This window comes from Malurus melanocephalus, unplaced genomic scaffold (genome assembly GCF_030028575.1).
Source record: "Malurus melanocephalus ecotype Western Australia unplaced genomic scaffold, MMel_1.1 scaffold_815, whole genome shotgun sequence".
In the NCBI taxonomy this organism is placed as follows: domain Eukaryota; kingdom Metazoa; phylum Chordata; class Aves; order Passeriformes; family Maluridae; genus Malurus; species Malurus melanocephalus.
In genome coordinates, this window is record NW_026624047.1 from 13,689 (window position 1) to 31,913 (window position 18,225).

General features: G+C 41.2%; 1 protein-coding gene across 1 annotated transcript in view; it reads left to right on the forward strand.

Annotated features, from left to right (window-relative positions):
* The window catches only part of PREX1 (phosphatidylinositol-3,4,5-trisphosphate dependent Rac exchange factor 1), a gene marked incomplete at its 5' end in the record, with an annotated part of 62,366 nt that overhangs the window by 13,486 nt on the left and 30,655 nt on the right, over positions 1–18,225 (forward strand). Inside the window, 10 exons of the mRNA XM_057385338.1 lie at positions 2,071–2,232; positions 3,292–3,425; positions 4,022–4,137; positions 5,083–5,232; positions 6,005–6,152; positions 10,137–10,237; positions 12,561–12,664; positions 13,357–13,406; positions 15,125–15,200; positions 17,391–17,463. Coding sequence (XP_057241321.1) covers positions 2,071–2,232; positions 3,292–3,425; positions 4,022–4,137; positions 5,083–5,232; positions 6,005–6,152; positions 10,137–10,237; positions 12,561–12,664; positions 13,357–13,406; positions 15,125–15,200; positions 17,391–17,463 — 1,114 coding nt within the window. The remainder of the gene's footprint in view (positions 1–2,070; positions 2,233–3,291; positions 3,426–4,021; positions 4,138–5,082; positions 5,233–6,004; positions 6,153–10,136; positions 10,238–12,560; positions 12,665–13,356; positions 13,407–15,124; positions 15,201–17,390; positions 17,464–18,225) is intronic.

Below are 18,225 nucleotides of genomic sequence, written 5' to 3' on the forward strand. Positions count from 1 at the left end.
TTTTTGTTTGGTTTTTTTTTTTAATTTCACTCTCCCCTTTCCCACACCCAAGGAAAGTTGTGTTACTCTTAGGTTCGTGACATTGTGTGGTTGAAATCCAATTGTAAGTGTCATAATATTAAAAATTGTCTATTCCTTACAGAGCTGTAAGGAGCACTGCCAATTTATAAATCATGCTTTTGTCTTCCACACATATATATAATCACAAATAACTACTGATTGTTAAAAAAATGGAAACATGTTTTTATTGCATTTTACATCAGCATATGTTATAGGTTCAATGGCTCATTGAAGTTAATCTATTTTCTGATCTACTATTGCTTATCAAGTATTTACCCTGCAGAGACATTGACATAAATTACAAATTTTAACAATATATGGAATAAAAGAACTTTTGTGATTGGCAGCTAAACWGAGGAAGCCTGATGTAACATTTATTTTCTGGTTAGTTTAAGTGGAAAAYGAATTTTATACAAGCAAATATTACAAACTGTAAAATATAAATATAAAACTTGCAGGAACCTTTATATTTACAGGAAGGTGGTTTGGGATTTTGTTGTGTCTTTTCTTTTTTTAAGCATATTTTGGAGCTGAGCTGTTAATGAGCACAAGTTTTTGAACTGATAAACAAAGAAATAYGTTGTCTGTTGTTATCTGTGTAGGCATGTGCTGCTGGGCAGTCTCCGAGGGCTGCAGCACCAGAGCCTGGCACCAGGGATTTGCACCAGTCAGTGCACAGTGTCAGCATCCATTGGACAAAGTCCCTGTTAAGCCATGTCTGAGTGTCCCCAGGAGAATAAAGATATGAGGAAGGAATTTTTAGAATAAAGAAACATGTAACTTTCAGCTGCAAAGTGTGTTTGCTGTCAGTTTGAGGTATACAAACAGTCAGGATTGTGTGGCAAGGGAGGACTTGGGCAAGGATGGTGCTCTTTGTGGCCGTGGGGCTGCTGTGAATGAAGAGCGCTTTCTCTGTCCGATGGGGACATTTCCAAAAGGGATGTTCAGACAGTGCTAGTGTGTACGTGCCTGTTTCCAGTGCAGTGTGGGTCACACTGGAGCTGCAGAACTTCAGTGATTTTTAATGAGAGTTGAATGATTTTTACTGCTCCGATCATGGAGCAGAAGCTGGTGTCACCAAAGTGTAACATCTGTCTCTTTGCTTTTTGAATGTTTACTTTTCTTGGCCTCACTTTCAGCAAAAGTAGGGTAAAGACTTCCACAGGGAATTTAATTTGTGATATCAATTGACATTTGTGGCAGCACGCCTCCTTTTCCTGTGCATATGTTACTCTGTAAATCACAGCTGGATTGAAGCAATCTAGCTCCACTCAGATCAGAGTGCTGTGCAGGCTCTCTGCCTGTATCCAGGCTTATTCTTGTGTCYCATGCAGAATGATGCGATTCAGCAGCACAGGACTTATTTATAAGCTAATAACAAGGCAAAACATAGTGAGAAAGTTAAATATTTCAGTCTTAAACACCGTATTATGTATCAAGATAAAATTAGCAGCTGTATTTTGGATTTCTTTAATGTATTCTTATMCAAGTATGGCTGAATGTGAAATACTGTCGGTCTAAAATAATTACTGTGAGGTGACAGTAGTTGCCCCTTTTGCCAAACTTGTTAATATTGTCAGGTCCTGAGTTTTCCTTCTGCTGTTTTTCAGTGGACAGGGCTTAACTGGGCTGTTATGCTTCGAAACAAGTGAAGCACAGACTCTCACTGCCTCCCTCAGAGCAGAGATGATTTTTGTCTCTGTATCAGAATGTGTGCCCCAGCCTTCTAAACATATAAATGTAAAGTAAACACTTGTGACACAGCAGAACATATTTGGCTTGAGCTCTCCTAATGTAGCATATTTGACATGAGCAATTGCCTCATTTATTTAATAGCTTTCATATCAACCCTGTACAGATGAAGAATGGAGAACAGTATCTACAGTAAAATGCTCCCGAATTTTCTTTACTTTGCAATGATTCTGTGATTTTCTTGCAAGATTGCTTGTTAATGCTCATCCCTTTCTGTGAACCACTGTTCACTTTCCATGTTTCCTCTTTATTTTAAAGGAATTAGCTAAGAGGACTCCCTCTAAGCATCCTGATCATCCAGCTGTCCAGAGCGCCTTGCAGGCAATGAAGACAGTCTGCACAAACATCAACGAGACCAAGAGACAGATGGAGAAACTGGAAGCCCTTGAACAGTTGCAGTCCCACATTGAAGGATGGGAGGTGGGATGCAGCACCAGCAGCTCCCTGGAGGCACAGTTTAATGGGCAGGAGTTAATGAATCCTGCTGTGTACAGGGACTTYTGTTTCTTGTGTGATGTGCAAACGCTCTTGAAGGTGTGGGCAGCATCACTCTGAGGAATTTAGTGTTTATTTTGTGTGTGCAGGCTGCTGCTAAATTGTGGCAGAACAAATGAATTATGGAAGAGAGGATGTTGTTAATGGAACTGATGTTTTGAATGGGCAGATCTCACYTGAAAGGTAGATAGATCTGGATGAAATCTGCACTGGTCTAAATAAACAGGATCAAGGAATTTAAGGCTGGTGCCTAAGGTTTAGGCAGATTGTCTTGTTTGGTCAGCTCTTTCTCAGAATAATCAGARTAATGGTTTGGGGAGGAAATGCTTGTGCATGCTCTCCTGTGATTTTCAGGTCCTGGCCAAGCTCCAAGGCTGGAGTGCCTGGAGCACCCATTTTGGGTACCTTTGGCTGCCTTGTGTGCAGGGCTCATGCTGCTCTCCATGGCTCTGTGTCCAGCTCGATGTGTCTGCCAGAACTGCAGCAAAGAGGACCTGCAGATGCTGCTGACTGAAGASTTGGAGAGGTGCATCACCAATGAGAGGATTTTTCAGAGAAATGGTTGACAGCAAAAGATGTCAGTATCGGAGCTACAGTGGTAGGGAAAAAACCATTGTTCTTTTAGAAAGCATTCCTAAAGCCATCRTTGTGATATTTGCAATGATAGCTCAAGGTATGAAGGGAGGCTCATGGTCTTGAGAGACCCACAGTACAGCTGATTTGAGAGTGAAAGATCTCTTAAGGAAAAGAGTCCTTGGAACTTTGGTAGGGAAGATTTATTGTAGTATATAAAGACTGAAGGAAAGTATTTGTAAGAGAAAACATGATGTGTTTAGCCATGTTAAGAAATTGAGATCTTYCTCCTTAGGAGTGCATCAGTTATTTCACAGTTTGATGACATGCAGATAAAATAAAAGCATGTTACTAAAAGACCTTCACTGTGCACTCGTAAAAGTAAGTTAATCTCTCTTTTTTATATTTCAGGGGTCGAATCTGACAGATATTTGCACACAGCTCTTGCTGCAAGGGACCTTGTTAAAAATCTCAGCAGGAAACATCCAGGAGAGAATGTTCTTTCTATTTGATAATCTCCTGGTCTATTGCAAGAGGAAATCCAGGTGAGTCCCTCTGTATTTGTAGTTTTGCCATTCAGAAGATTTGTAAGTTGAAGGTATGATCAGTTACTGATCAGTCACTGTTTTCTCTCTTGCTCTGTAGGGCTGAGTCACAGGTGGAACTTTCTTCTGTTCTTGACTATTTCTATCACTTAGGTAATAGGAGAGAGAAGTCATGATGTGCTGGGGTAACTATTCCAGGCAGTAATAGCGTTCCCCTTCGATCCACAAATGGATCAAAGTTTTAGGCAGACAAAAGAGTCAAATGTAGTGTTGTCAGGTGATATTGCAGTTGTCATCCCAAGGCCATGTGCWGTTCATGGACATTCATGCATTTCAGTCAGTCATCAAGAATGTAAATCTTGAGAGCACCTGCATCTTCACATAATCTGGCAAAATAAGCTCGTTACTGTCACTGGTGCACAGCCAACTTGGAATATGAATGAGTATTCCAATTATTTAACATCAGAGATGTGGTCARATACCACCAATGACTATATTGGAATCCTCCTTTAATAGTCATACCTCAGACTGATTTGTTCGTGTATATATTAGACTGTTTGCTTATGTTTTTCTAACAGTCTTYATCCTAATTGCAGAGTTACTGGGAAAAAACCATCTAAAAGGACAAAATCAATCAATGGGTCCCTTTATATCTTCAGGGGCCGAATAAATACAGAAGTAATGGAAGTAGAGAATGTGGAAGATGGAACAGGTAAGTGACTAAATTTTGTCTTTTAACCACACAGCAAGTTCAGATCTTTTATTGGAAGTTGGTGCAGAAATACCTGGTAATCTCCTTTAGTGACATCTGAAGCAATCTATGAAACTTKTAGTGCTTTCCTTATTGGACTGACTTAGGCGGTTGAAAGACTGCAAATGCTTTCAGCCACTATTCTTTCCTTCTGATGTGACTTTGTGAAGAGTTTGTGTATCTAGAAGTTGTCTTTTTTTTCTCTTAATCCAAGTTAATTTAGTAAAAGATACTTCTATCTTTTCTCCATCTTTTTTTTTTTATACATCTTAAGCTATTACAGCTAAAATAACAGGACTTCTGATTCTTCTTCTCATTTAGAATGTTACTAAATACTAGTCTTAATATCCAGATTAGTAGCATGGATTGTGGCCATGAGCAAAATATGGGAATGGCAGTTCTGTTATGATTCTTATATCCTGACGCAGGCAGGAAGACTGGGTGGGTTTCTTATTTCATCCATAAAGGCCACACCAGCCCCTGCCTGTATTGTAGTAAGTCAGGAATTAGTATTATGTCCTTCAAACAGTCAACACATAAGGAGTTATGTTAACAGAAATCCTTATAGTGCAAGAAGATAGCGTGTCCCTAGAAAATTCAGAACAAATAACCTGAACAAACATCATAGACCTTTTCACTGATGTCCTTGTATTTAAAATACTTTAGTTCTTCTTCTGAGTTGAAACCAGCAAGTGTCACTCTTGGGAAGGACTGAAGCATTCAGTCGGTTAGAACAATCTGTTGCTACTTGTACTTCCAGAGTGGTGAGTCCATCTGGTTCCATGGGCAGTCAGTGAGGAACACCTCAGAAGCTCTTAAAGATGATTTTACTGAAAGTATCCCACAGTGGTTTGGTTAGAACAGGCTTCCTGCTCACTGTGTGCTTTGTGCTKTGGCCTTTTGCAGCAGATTACCACAGCAACGGCTACACGGTRACAAATGGCTGGAAGATTCACAACACAGCCAAAAACAAGTGGTTTGTCTGTATGGCCAAGACTGCAGAAGATAAACAGAAATGGCTGGATGCTATAATCAAGGAAAGGGAGCAGAGAGAGAGTAAGTGGATGATGTATTTTGTACTGCACTGAATGAACTTGTCCCAAGTGCCTCTCCAGCTCTCCTGGAGCCCCTTTAGGCCCCGAAAGGGGCTCTGAGCTCTCCCTGGATCCTTCTCCTCCCCAGGTGAGCACCCCCAGCTCTCCCAGCCCGGCTCCAGAGCWGAGGGGCTCCAGCCCTGGGAGCATCTCCATGGCCTGCTCTGAACTTTATCCAGCAGCTCCGTGTCCTTCCTATGTTGGGTGCCTCAGACTGAACATGGCACTCCAAACGGGTCCCAGAAGAGCAGAGCAGAGGGGCAGAACCCCCTCCCCTGCTGCCCACTGAGGGTGTCTGTGTGGAGGTGCWTGCAGCTGGGTCACGTCCAGCTTTTCAGCCATCTACACCCCCAAGTCTTTCTCCCTAGGGCTGCTCATAATCCCTGTTCGTCCCAGCCTGTATTTGTGCTTGGGATTGCCCTGGCCTGTGTTCATCGTGCTTTGGTCTTTCTCCATGTTGTGTAAACAGTTCTGCTTTGTGTATATGATACAACCGTAAGTTCAAAGCTGCTTTTTAAAATGGAGAAGAAAAGCTACATCTCGGTGGTGCTAAACTTACCAATGACAGTTCTGTATTCAGATAAGAAAAGTTACCTAATTTCTTCCTTAAACGGAAAATAAGTCAGTCAATTTTTGTTTTTCTACCATTTTTGCTGTTTGGCCTCARCTTTTGACTTTGAACAAGCATTTTATTTGGTTTTAAAGATCTGAAGGAATTTCTGCTTATATTCCAGGTTTGAAACTGGGAATGGAGAGGGATGCCTATGTCATGATTGCAGAGAAAGGAGAGAAGCTGTACCAAATGATGATGAGCAAGAAAGTGAACCTTATCAAAGATAGGAGAAGAAAATTAAGTACTGTTCCCAAGTGCTTTCTTGGCAAGTAAGTAGAATTTGAATTGAAAAGGTCCTTTCACACCAATTAGTGGACTAGAATTTCTGGGGATGATATTGTTACATCAGATCAAATGTGCTTTGATGCATCTTAATTAAAAAGACCATAAGCCCCATTACAGTTTTGATTTATTAAAAGTAATCATTGATTTTTGTTTCATATGAGGAGGCTATGAGTGTGAAATAGTGTGAATGTTCACTCTGTTTTACTGCTGCTTCAGATCAGCAAAAGGAGTAATAAAAACTACCTGAACTCCCACAAGCTCGAGGCTGTTAGTGGCATGTCCTGTACTCCATTTTGTATAGAAGCAAATGCTTTCTAGGAGATGCTTAAATCCAGCAGAACTGTCCAAGCCTTCAAGGTTGTATTTAGAAGTTTCCAGTTTGTCAATGTAACAGGCACAAATGAAATTTTGTGCATTATATGACTTGATATGTTTGTTAGAAGTATAGAGCTYTATTGGCTCTTTGATTCAGGCTAGATATTGCAAAACAAGTGCAGATGAGCTGGGAATGGTGACGTGTGAGGCAGCAGAAGAGTCGCCGTGGGCAGCGTGGGGCTGTGCAGGGGACGTGTCCTCCCTCCTGGGCCTCATGGGCACTCACAGGAGCTGGCCTGGGATGACTTTTCCGCCTCAGCTGCTCTTGAGTGAAACCATCAGCTGTGGGAACAAAAAGACTTCTGAGAAGCAGATCAGCATTCATTTGCCTTCCCTCTCTGGTCGGGGGAACAGCAGTTTGCAGGCAGCATTGCCTGTGCTCGGGTGTTTGCCTGACAGAGGGCAGGCTGCTAGCATAGCTTGGTGATACTTTGGTTAGAAAAAGAATTGCTCAGTACTGGAGAACAGTTGCTTTTTCTTCTTTACACACATCCCCCACTCGCACAGTTGATCTTGTTGGATTAAAACTGAGATCTTCTACATCGGCAATGGCATTTCCTATTTTCCATGCAACAAGAAGTACCAGGTCAGAAACATACCTTCTTCCAGGGCTGTTATRTATGAGTCTCTTGTGGTTTCCCTGATATTATGTTTAGTTTCAAGTCTTATCCAGGATTTCCTGCTACTCCTTTTCCTTTTAAAATATCTGTTTTCTTGCAGTGTGTTGTGCTCATTGCCGCCTGTTTGCTTGACAGCCACCTGATGCTCCAGTAGTGAGGGCTTCACCTAACTTTGCTAATAGCTAACTGAGCCCAGACTGAGATACCTACAGGTATCCTGATCTCTGACAAAAGCATTATTTCTCCTAAATGCTCTAGCCTTTCCCACAGCAAATAACTCTGCTGATACCTTTTGCAGCATCCACTTGTTGGTATAGTCCTGGGAAAAACAGTTGAGTGCATCTCAGTCAGTACGTTCCAGTCATGACTGGCAGATTCTGTGTCATTCCCAGGGGTTTCCCTGAACAATGCATATTGGCTGTGACCCGTTTATTTTTGGAGATACTCCTGCCTGAGGGAGTCACTGATAACTCTACCAAGATGTATTTAGTGGTTTTCTGTTACATGCAGCTGAGAGCAACACCAAGGCTACAAAAATAATTTTTCTCTTGGCCTTTGAATATCAGATGGAACTCATAATTCAAGAGATAAAATGTGGGGTTTTTTTGGGAAAAAAAGCATTATCTAATCCTAGTATCATCTTCAGAGATATCACATGCATTTATTTGTAAGGCTGTTTATTGAACTTAACTTCAGCAACTGACTGGCTTGAGTGCAAATCCATTTTCCTCATGACTCCTCATGCCACTCAGGCAAGTAACTGGTGATCTAGGTGGAAGGATGTGTATGTGTGGTGTGAATGCTAAGCTGCCTGTGCTTCTTTTCAGCCCTGCAAAACCTTGTGTGTGTAACAGAGAGGATCTGATAGCCTCAGGAGATTCCAGCCATATCTGATCAGATTGCACAGTCCTGGATGGGTTGGATTTTCCTGTGTATTTCTGGTGTAGAAACCCAGTCCCTTAATTTCCAAGGTGTGTCTGGGAGGTGGTGTCCCAAGCTGCGTGTCAGATGAGAATTGAGCATGGCAGCACTGGGAGGTGAGGATACTCTCCTTTACACTGGAGAACTGCTGCAGACAAGATGAGGAAACGAATGAAGCTTTGCCATCCACTCTTTGAGCCGATGGCTTCTTAAAAAGTCCAGCATATTCCTTAAGAACCTCTTGGAGTGTTTTTGGGTTATGCACTTTTCAGGGCTTATAAAGATCAAATGATCAAATGATTCAGATCAAATGATTGCTGATTTTGCTTCTGAATCAAATGTCATKGAAATCTTAAAGCAGCTCTTAAGAAAACTATCCCGTGGCTGGGAAGCTTCAGGGCTGTGAGGGTAATACTCAGTTATTTTCCTTTTCCAGCTCACCATGTCAAACTTACATTTACAATCCACCTAAACTCCAGAGACAAAGAGAAGTGGCAAGGCTAACAGGGCAGCTTCCACTGAAGTTTTGGGCAATGTTGGAGTTCTGTAGATTGGCACAGAGGCACTGCTCTTGCTGGGGAGCTCCAGAGCAATGGGGCATCTCCCCGGGTACCTCCCGTGGTCCCAGTCGTGGCAGGAGGTGCCTGAGGGGGCCCTGCACCGTGTGCCTGCCTTGTGTCTTCACACTGAGGCTGGAGGATCATTCTAACTTCTCCTCTCGCTGCAGTTTATATTCTGTTTCAGCATTTAAATACTTAMAGAAACAATTCAGAATCACTGGGAAGTTGAGAATGAACTTTCCTTAGGAGATAATCTGAATCATCACTACTCTGGCTTTAGCAGTTTCACAGAACTGCTGTTTTCCATGGGCTTCTCCTGGCATAGTTGGATAGATACTGCTGCTTTGTCTACACTATGGCAGATAGAGAATAGACCCGCAGCAAACCAAAGTTTTCAGTCCTGAAGTTATTTTTGGCAACTGCAAATAATGCCTACAGCTTAGATTAGTCAGTGCTGATAAATACAAAGATACCAAAAATACTTCATTTAGAGTCCACAAGTGGAGACATGGATACTGGCTTTGCTGAGCAGCAACCTTCTGCATATTGGCAAGCACCCAAGTGTTTTATTGAACTCACATTTCCCATATGTTGCTCTACTTTCAAATATTCCTTTTGTTCCTCTCTATGACTGTAACACATTTCCAGTATAATCGCTAATTAACCTGGCAAACAGCTCAGTCCCCTGAGGCTCTGGTAGGGCTGCATTCATCATTCTGTACTGACTGTTTCTAATGAGTAGCATCCTACATATCTATCCATTTTTTAGCTTTTATTCTGCCCATATGTGCAGTTCTGCCCCTCACCACAAAGATTTTGGTTTGTGCTGCATGTGCAGACAGACTTAACATCTTTTGTGTATAAATTAAAGCATGATATATGTATCTGCCYGGCACCACCTCCAGAAAAAGACCTTCAATTAACCTGTCAGTGGGACCTGTGCTCTCTGTTACTGCTCTGTGCTTGAATTCAATAGGTTGAGTCTTCTGTTCTAAGTCCTACTGTGATTCCATTGAAGCCAATGCAATTGCACCACGGGGCTGGGGACAGAAATCAGACCCAGTTAAAAAAGATGAGCCTGTGTAAATCGAATCACCAACACTACTTGGATGGGTGACTTGAGAAGAAGTAGCTGGGCAGTGAGGATACCCTACTATTGAACTTGTTTTTAAGGTCATCAGTTAATCTTGCATGCTAATCTTTTCCCCCATGGATGTCTGGATTGCTCCATAAGATAAGGATTTGCATCATCCTTGTAGATGCAGCCAGGTCATGTTTCCTTTTGTGTGCACGCTGTGGGAAGATGGGAGGAGCCTGGATCTTCTGCAGAGCATTTCCTCCAGGAATGCTGGCAATCAAGCCAGGGTAGAGAGGTACCATTGTTTACAACAGTTCATGCTTGCTTCAAGGAGTCTCCTGTGGTTGGCTGATAACTTGGCAAGTGCCTGCTGCCACTCAGAGCTAACTGTGTGTGTTCTGCTCCCCTTTGCAGCGAGTTTGTATCCTGGCTCACTGAGATTGGAGAGATAAGCAAACCAGAGGAAGGGGTCAACCTGGGACAGGCACTGTTGGAAAATGGAATCATTCATCATGGTGAGTGTGCCGTGCCATGAAAGGATACCAGATTTTAGTAATGCCCTGAAAATGAGGGTGGAAAACTTACAGCAGCTGTTCACATGTTGTTCAAATACTTTCTTCTCCCATACCCGTCAAATCCTCAAAATGTTCAGTGATTTTTGGGATTAGTGAGTGGGCAAATTTATGCCATGAAAACAGGACTTGTTTGGTATCCAGAAAGTGTTTATGTCTGTAGTTGCTTGATTTCTCTGCAACGCCTTAGTTGCGAACTATATCAGGTGTATATTCCTTTGTACAACCTGTGTTTGAAAATATGTTGCAGTCCATAAATACAGCTTTGCACATGAGACATCAGCAATCTAGAGAAGAGTGGAGCAGTGCTCTTTTAGACTGGGGCACAGATGATGGGTCATTTAAATGACACTGCTTGTTGCAAAGGAAAGAGATGTTGGAGATTTCTTCGGTCTCCAGCTCATTTGGCAAGAACCTCTCTCTTTAAAGTAGCAAGGGATCACATTTCTTCATCTCACCCAGCTGATAGCCTTAAAGTGTTGCATTGARGGGTGTTTTAGAAATGTAGGACAGTGCATGCAAAAGTGCTGCGTGACAGCAGTATAATTGTTCAAAAAATTTCTGTGCTACCTGCATTTCTACTAAAAGGTCTTTTTCCATGTGACATTGTTTAAACTCAGATTTGTTCTGCTGTTTCCTACTGTTCTCATATAGTGTTATGTAGACAAAGCAACATAGTGCTACTCTAGTTAAACAGCAAATATCCCAATTTCAGCATTCAGGTGAGTTTAGCTGCAAAATGTACATCAAAGGAGTACTGTAGTTGGCTTTTAAGTCACCAGTGGTCTACATTTTCATAAAGTCTCTTTGAAATCAGTTTAAATAAGGGTACCATTTATATTAGCTAGTCTTCCTTAATCTGGTGGTTACTCAGCACGACAAACTTGTCTTTCAGGTGACAGTAACACTGTAAGGAAATTCTGTATGTTAGCTTCTTTTRATTAGCACATCAAGAAATCCATTGGAAGCAGTCCTGTAGTCCTTCACGCACATACACTTCCACCCCCACGTACCAAGAGGTACTTTAAGACACATTCAGACTTTGAAGAGTTTGGAGCATGAGCTCAAAAGTGCGGAAGACTTTTGAGTACTTGGTTTTGGATAACTGAAACACTCTGGCTCCARTGTGTAGGGATCCCCCTTGGGATGAGGAATTCTCTTTGTCACTCACACCCTTACTTGCCKACATTCTTAATGTGAACACTTGCACCGCTGGTGCGGAAATTCTCCTGAGACTTGTTATTTCCTGCTGACTGATTACCTTGCCCTAAGTTCATACTTTAACACTTTCATCAGTGTTCTTTTTCTCTAAACACAAATTTACACTTCCAAGTTGTGCTGTTACATCTGCTGTTCTCCTTATTCAAATGAGCTCAGTAAGATGCATCTGCTTTGGTTTTAGTGTGACCTTAGAGTTCCTGATACTCATGTCTTCCATGAAAGCTACTGTTAAACATTGGAAGGTATTTGTAATGATGCATTTATTTWAGGAAATACCCCTGTAGATTTTGATAGCTCGTTAAGCATGAAAGTATCCTGTTATGTGTCTCGTAATGGAGCAAGAATGTATCAGCACCATAATGAAGCCATTTACCCCATTCTGCATGAGGCAATATCTTCTGTGTTTTGTTTTCACTTGGTATAACATTGCTGATTTCTCAGCCTGCCTGAGAAGSAGGGCCGTAGATTGCTAAATGCTGACCACGGTGTGTTTTATCCTGCAATTTCCTCCCTATCTTCCTCAGTTCTGACTATTCTGTCTGGAACGGCTGACGGGGAGGTACTGGTACCTGTCAGAGGGCACAGAACCTGATCTCTGTGCCATACAGGTTAGCACTTTCTGCTAACTCAATTCTCAATTGGATTTAAAAATTTAGAGAATCAATTTGATTTAGAAATTCATAAATCCAGAGCCTGCAGACACTCAAAGAAGTCAATAGCTTGCACAGCTTAGAGATTCAACTGTAGACAAAAGGGGATTTGTTGGAACCTGCAATTTTTTTTTATCCTGTGAAATTAAGGGAAAATATGATCAAAAGCAGGAATCTTAATGAGAGACCAGGATGTCCTGTGTAATGAGAGAAGGTCTTAAGAATTTCTGGTGTCTGCCCTCTGAAAAATTWTCCTGCCCACAATGCGAGGGGCAGACTAAATCTCAGACTGTGTGCTGGTACTTTGGTGTCTGCCTAATCCAGTTTTTACCAACTGGCCGTAAGAAACATAGTGGGGGAAAAGACTAATTTTTATTATCACGCTGATGTTTTAGTTTCAGATAAGCACCAGTTTAAGAATGAACAGGTGATGTACAGATTTCGCTATGATGATGGAACATACAAGCCAAGAAGTGAGTTGGAAGACATCATGTCCAAGGTTTGTCTTGTCATTCTTCRTTGGAATTTTGTGATTTGCATCAAGAGGTTTGCTCTCCTTCTGAATGTCATCGACCTGTTGAATGTCATCCTCCTGTGTAGGAGATCCCCACTGCTGTTGGTCTGGGTTGTATTAAGCTGTCTTTCCTAACGCTGGAGGAGACGCTCACTTCAGGAGAGGAAGCTGGGTTTAGCAAAGAATAACAGTAGGGTTGTGACTGCAGCCAAGACTGCTGACTGCAATACTAATAGAGTAACAAAAGGTCTTCTTGAAACATGTCTGCTGCAAATCTGGATGTGGTGATTCAGGGTGATAGAAGAGATCAGTATTTAACTGTTCCTTATAATTGTCTGTCAAATGAGTTCTGTTGTTCCCATATCTGCCCACATACCTTTTAACAAATTTGATCTTTTTCTTATGGACATTGGTTGATGGGTTAATTGTGAGGAAGAATTAATGGAGAAAGTGTTGGAATGGAGATTAGAGATAAAAGAACAGATTTTTAACTGTTGGAAGCAGGGAAAGAAGAAAGAATGTTTGAGAGTTATCCTCTGTTTTGAATATCAGTATTAATCAATAGATAATTCCAGCTGAGTAGAGACATAAGTGTCCAGGGTTTTGCTAGCATTAGCTAGTCAGTGTTTCTTTGAAAAGGAAAAAACTGCTAACACTATGTATCTTCCCTTCTTCAGGGGGTGAGGCTGTACTGCCGACTGCACTGCCTGTATAATCCAGTGGTAAAGTAAGTTCCCCTTCATGAGCCCCTTGTATTTATTATCTGGCTTTCTTAAAAGGATGACATTACTATTGAAATCTTTCTTGCTTCTTATTATAAAGAAGATGAGTTGAAAACTGTGTAAGCGCTATGAGGACAGCTTTTGTTCTGAGGACACATATTTCTGGAAATGCTGTCATGATTTGTTGGGTTTTTTCCAAGCTCTGAAAGTCCTACTTCTTTCTTACTTCTCGCACCCTGTGTTCTGCAAACACACAAACATTTCTGCTGCATTTATTTWCAACAGCCAGTCACAGCATATTTGTATCTGTAGATGATTAGTAAAAGGGACATGAGTAGGATGGGTTTTAGATGGTGTTTGGATATTAGATTTTTAGTGAAAAGGAAATATCAGATAGTGTGGTGCTAATGAAAGAGGCTGACTTGAAGAACTGAAGAATTAAGTCTTCTCTTGAGCTGGCTCATGGATACATCCAGACTGTAAAACAGTCCCAGTAGCTGTGCTTCCTTGCACAGTCATGCCAGTGGAGCTCAAGCTTCAAATACAAGGACCACCCCCAAGGGTGAGAGAGGAATTAATTCTTCATAGCACATTCAGCATTTGGCCCCTCTAGTGAGACTCTCAACAACAGGGCGCCAATTAATGCAAATTAATTGTGGTAATGGCTTTTGTGKTGTGGAACTAGGAACTGGATCAAGACCATGAAACTTATTTCGCATGGGCCAGTAAACAGTCTTGAAATGGCTTTTATGCTCTTCCGAGCTGGATTAAATCCAGTGACCTTGGAGGTGAAAGGTGTTAGAGCTCAATGTTCTGAGCAGCACAGTCCTTATATTTGTATCAAAATTCTTTAAAAATATTTCACAAAAGGCTAAAGCCATCAATTATCTCCATGGCTTTGAGAAGAGGAATGAAAGAAAACTGCAAAAAGCATCAAATTACAATGGGGTTCCTTTTCCTTCTTTCAGGATCAGTGTGGCTGTCACAGGGCCTGGGTGTGAGCTGGTGTTGGTTGTGTTATAAGAACTGGACACTGCCCTTCTTATTTACAATGACTGAAATCACCTAATGCCATAGAAGGATACTGCATAGTCTATTTGTGTCTGGCTACTGTGTGATATTTTACTAAAAGAAATAAAATCTGGACAAGTGTGGAGAATCAGGAAAATCTCCACAAAATAGACTAAAAACTGCCTTATTCCATGAGCCTCACAAAAAGGAGGCACAGAGGAAATGTGTAGAGTCCCCGTCTATGAATATATTAATGGGTAAACACTAGAGAGGAACTACTGAAGCCTATAGGTGAGACTGGTATTGAGCCAAAAGATGTAAGCTGGACATGAATGGATTTTGGATGGAAATTGGATTATTTCCAGCCGGAAGAGTGTGATTTTTAGTGGAACTGCTGGTGGTGGTATTTTAACCTGAGTTACAGCAGCAGCTCAGGGCATCTGTGAAAAGAATGTCCTGGTTGCCTTTGGCAGGAATACGAGTTCCCTGAGGGTGGCTCAAAACAACATCAAGAGAAACTTTAAATAACACTGCTTTGTGTTGATCAGAAGTAGCTTCGTAATTCTAGTTATTAGAAAAGTTTAAAACGTTCTAGAGAAGGAAGATGTCTGCTTATTAGTAGGAGGTCACAATAGTATATACAGGTTTATAATGTAAAAGAAATGTATACCTTTTTGTCCTGATTTTCCCTGAATTCTCTCTCTTTAATTAGAGACCGTGACTACCACCTGAAGACCTACAAGTCAGTCATCCCTGCAAGTAAACTAGTGGACTGGCTTATTGCACAGGTAAAAAAAAGTTTAAGATACTGCTCTTTGCTAAGGAACACTTTATAATCCTGAAACTTTACTTTTTCAGCATATCAACAGAAAATTTAAAAGTGGTTTGTTCTTACCTGTGTGCATCTTCTTTATTTCCTCTTCCAAGGGCGCTGTAAACATTCTTGGTCAGAGACCATTTTAATGGCTGAGTTTACACATGCCAAAGCAAGCAACCACCATAATTAGGGCTTTAGAGATCCTATCATTACAGCAATAATAGTAATTGTATTGGTGGCAGTAGTTGTAAGAGTAATAGTAATGTGCTCTGGACATGCTTCTTCACTGTGTTGCTGACTGTAAACTGTTTCTGTAATTCTGATGACTCCAATGGAGGGATTGTGTTGAATAAACCTGAACTATCCTGTCAAAACTAGTGTATCTAGTTTCACATCTAGTTTCTGTATGAAAAGATTGAGATGCATTTTGTCAAGATTGATGACTGTAAACAGTCCTATTTTCTGAAGATTTATGTTACTGCTTTTATTGTATTTAGGCAGATTTCTATGTAACATTTAGAAGTATTTAGTGAGCTGAGAGAATTAAAGGTATATTTTCTAATGAGAGAATGCTGTTTTGCCAGGGAAATGTTTTGAGACCAAGGTAATGTCATCAGGAATAGCCAAGTCTGGTTTAAACCCTTCCTACACAAAGATTTTGTTGCCTAGAACAAAAGTAGATTGCTAAAGGTTTAAGATGGTAACATTAGAAGGCACTTCTCCAGTTTATTTGCGGTTGAAAGAATAAATTAGATTTTTAAATCCTAGCCACTGTAAATAAACTACCCACTTATCCAGTAGAATAACACAACGTGAGCATACAGCATTGTGTCGTGACAGGATGTTGAAAATGAGGGAAGACTTGTAAGACTCGAAATTAGTTTATAGCCAAAGTTAAACTTCAGGTTTATAAAAGCTATTTTCTTGGCTTTCCTTGTGTGATTACATGCATTTTTTTTAGAACTGCCTTGATCCCTTTTCTACCAAGACAACAATATTTAGTTCCTGATTTGTAAATGTTTTGCCTTTTCTGCTCTCTGCCTCTTTAACTAGAGCCAGAAGTGTTGCAGATTGAGTAGAGTTGATCCTGTTTTATCCTGTATATAAGTAATGCTGATGCACCGTAGTGATGGGCTTTGCCAGCATTTGCTTGGCAAATAACTACTGCTCTCCTTAGCAGGATTTGGAGTAGGACTGATGGTCTGCTGACAAGATCAGAAGCTGCTGGGTTGATCAAAATGAAGTCAGTACACAACCCTGCAGCTGCTGCGAGAGCTTTTGCATATCTAGTTCTCCAGGTGGAGGAGAAAAGGTGTAATACTTGTGTAGGATACAGCTTCTAGTTAATTAGGACTGAAAGTACTGAAATTCCTTCTGTTGCCACAGCAGCAAGGAATGAGCTGAGTAACTGCTCTCGCTGAGCTAGCAGACCCCAGGTTCCCCTGAGTGCCTCTGGGACAGGGTGGCTGCTCATTTCACATCAAGGGACCAGTGTTAACAATCTCTGTAAGACCCATAGAGCCTACTGCTTTTTACCAGCACTGTTCACAACTGGTCTAACAACCATRTTTGTAAAGTCTTCACTTGTGGCTGCAAATTAGCAGCTATATAGAGAAAAAGAGGCATTCCTTGTATTTAAATGAGTTTACCCCTCTTGGCTCTTTTGTAAAGCTTACAGCTGCCATTTCAGGGAAATCTGTATATTTGCACGTCACCTTTGGCACCTCTTTTGAACGACTACACTCAGGCAAGGCTTCAGGTAGTGAGAAACTGAAGCCTTGGTAGTGTGCTGTGTAAGCAAACTGCCACTGCAGTTGAATATGGATGGGATCTCCCAACTCCTAAGAAGGAGTTTTATTGTGTGTGGCTATTGAGTCCTAAAGTCCAATACTAGGATTTCAAATAAAATGTCTTTACACTGAGATAATACTGAATCTTTCCCCAGTCCCAGTCCTTGTTCAACTGGTTTTTGTAGGGGGGAGAGATGCTGTCTGTAGGAGCAAACAGTGTTTGAACCATGGGATACCTGTTTGAATGCCTTGATACTGTTCCCTACAYAGATCATCCTGCTAATTTCATGGCTAAGAGCTCTGCGGTGGGGAAGGGGAATAATTTAGCCAAGAAAATCATCGGAGGTGTAATACTCTTCTCCTGTTTCTAGGGAGACTGTCAGACTCGCGAGGAAGCTGTCGCTCTGGGTGTGGGACTGTGCAATAAYGGCTTCATGCATCATGGTAATGCATCACTCTTGCTTCCCCCAGCCACTTAAAGGAGCTCTTACTTCACTTAGGCTACTTTTCTGGGTTGTACTGTGTACATGACTTGCAGGCATTCCTGCAGGTCCTTCTAGAATACAGTTSTCAAAGTAATACATGTCTAAGCCTGCTACCTTCCCAAATAAAGCCCCTTGCTGATAGATGATGGGAAGCACTGAAGGGTTTAGACAAGCTAGAAGGAGCATGTTTTTCACTGCATCTCTTCCAGAGCCATCTGAGCAATGCACGAGCCAAATACAGTCCTGAAATGTCACCCAAAAAATACAAACATAAAGTAAAATTGCCTAGTTCTTGCCTCTTGGTTAACAAGCACAATCTTCAGTGCTGAGGCTTGCAAATCTGAAGTGCCAAATTGCCAAGTTAGACATCATCCATCCTCAAGCGGGGGAAGCTAACACATCACATCTCTCAGTATCAAATAGGACATACAAGTCCTAAGAGTACATTGTTTGTCAAATGAAACATTCAGTTTCAGCAATAGATAACAAATAGTCTCTTTATTTTAAACAGTGGTTTAGAGAGCAGATTGTTGTAAATAACTAATGGAGAATTTCCATAGCAGTTCATAATAATGTAGGCATAACTGGTGTCTTTTTTAAAGATTTTGATCTGTTCTGAGTCCATGCAAACTTGTGGCATTTATCGCATCCTTTGCTGAGGAAACCTTTGCATAAGTACATGTTGAATGCAGGAGTTGCTCCTCACTTGGCAGCTTTTATT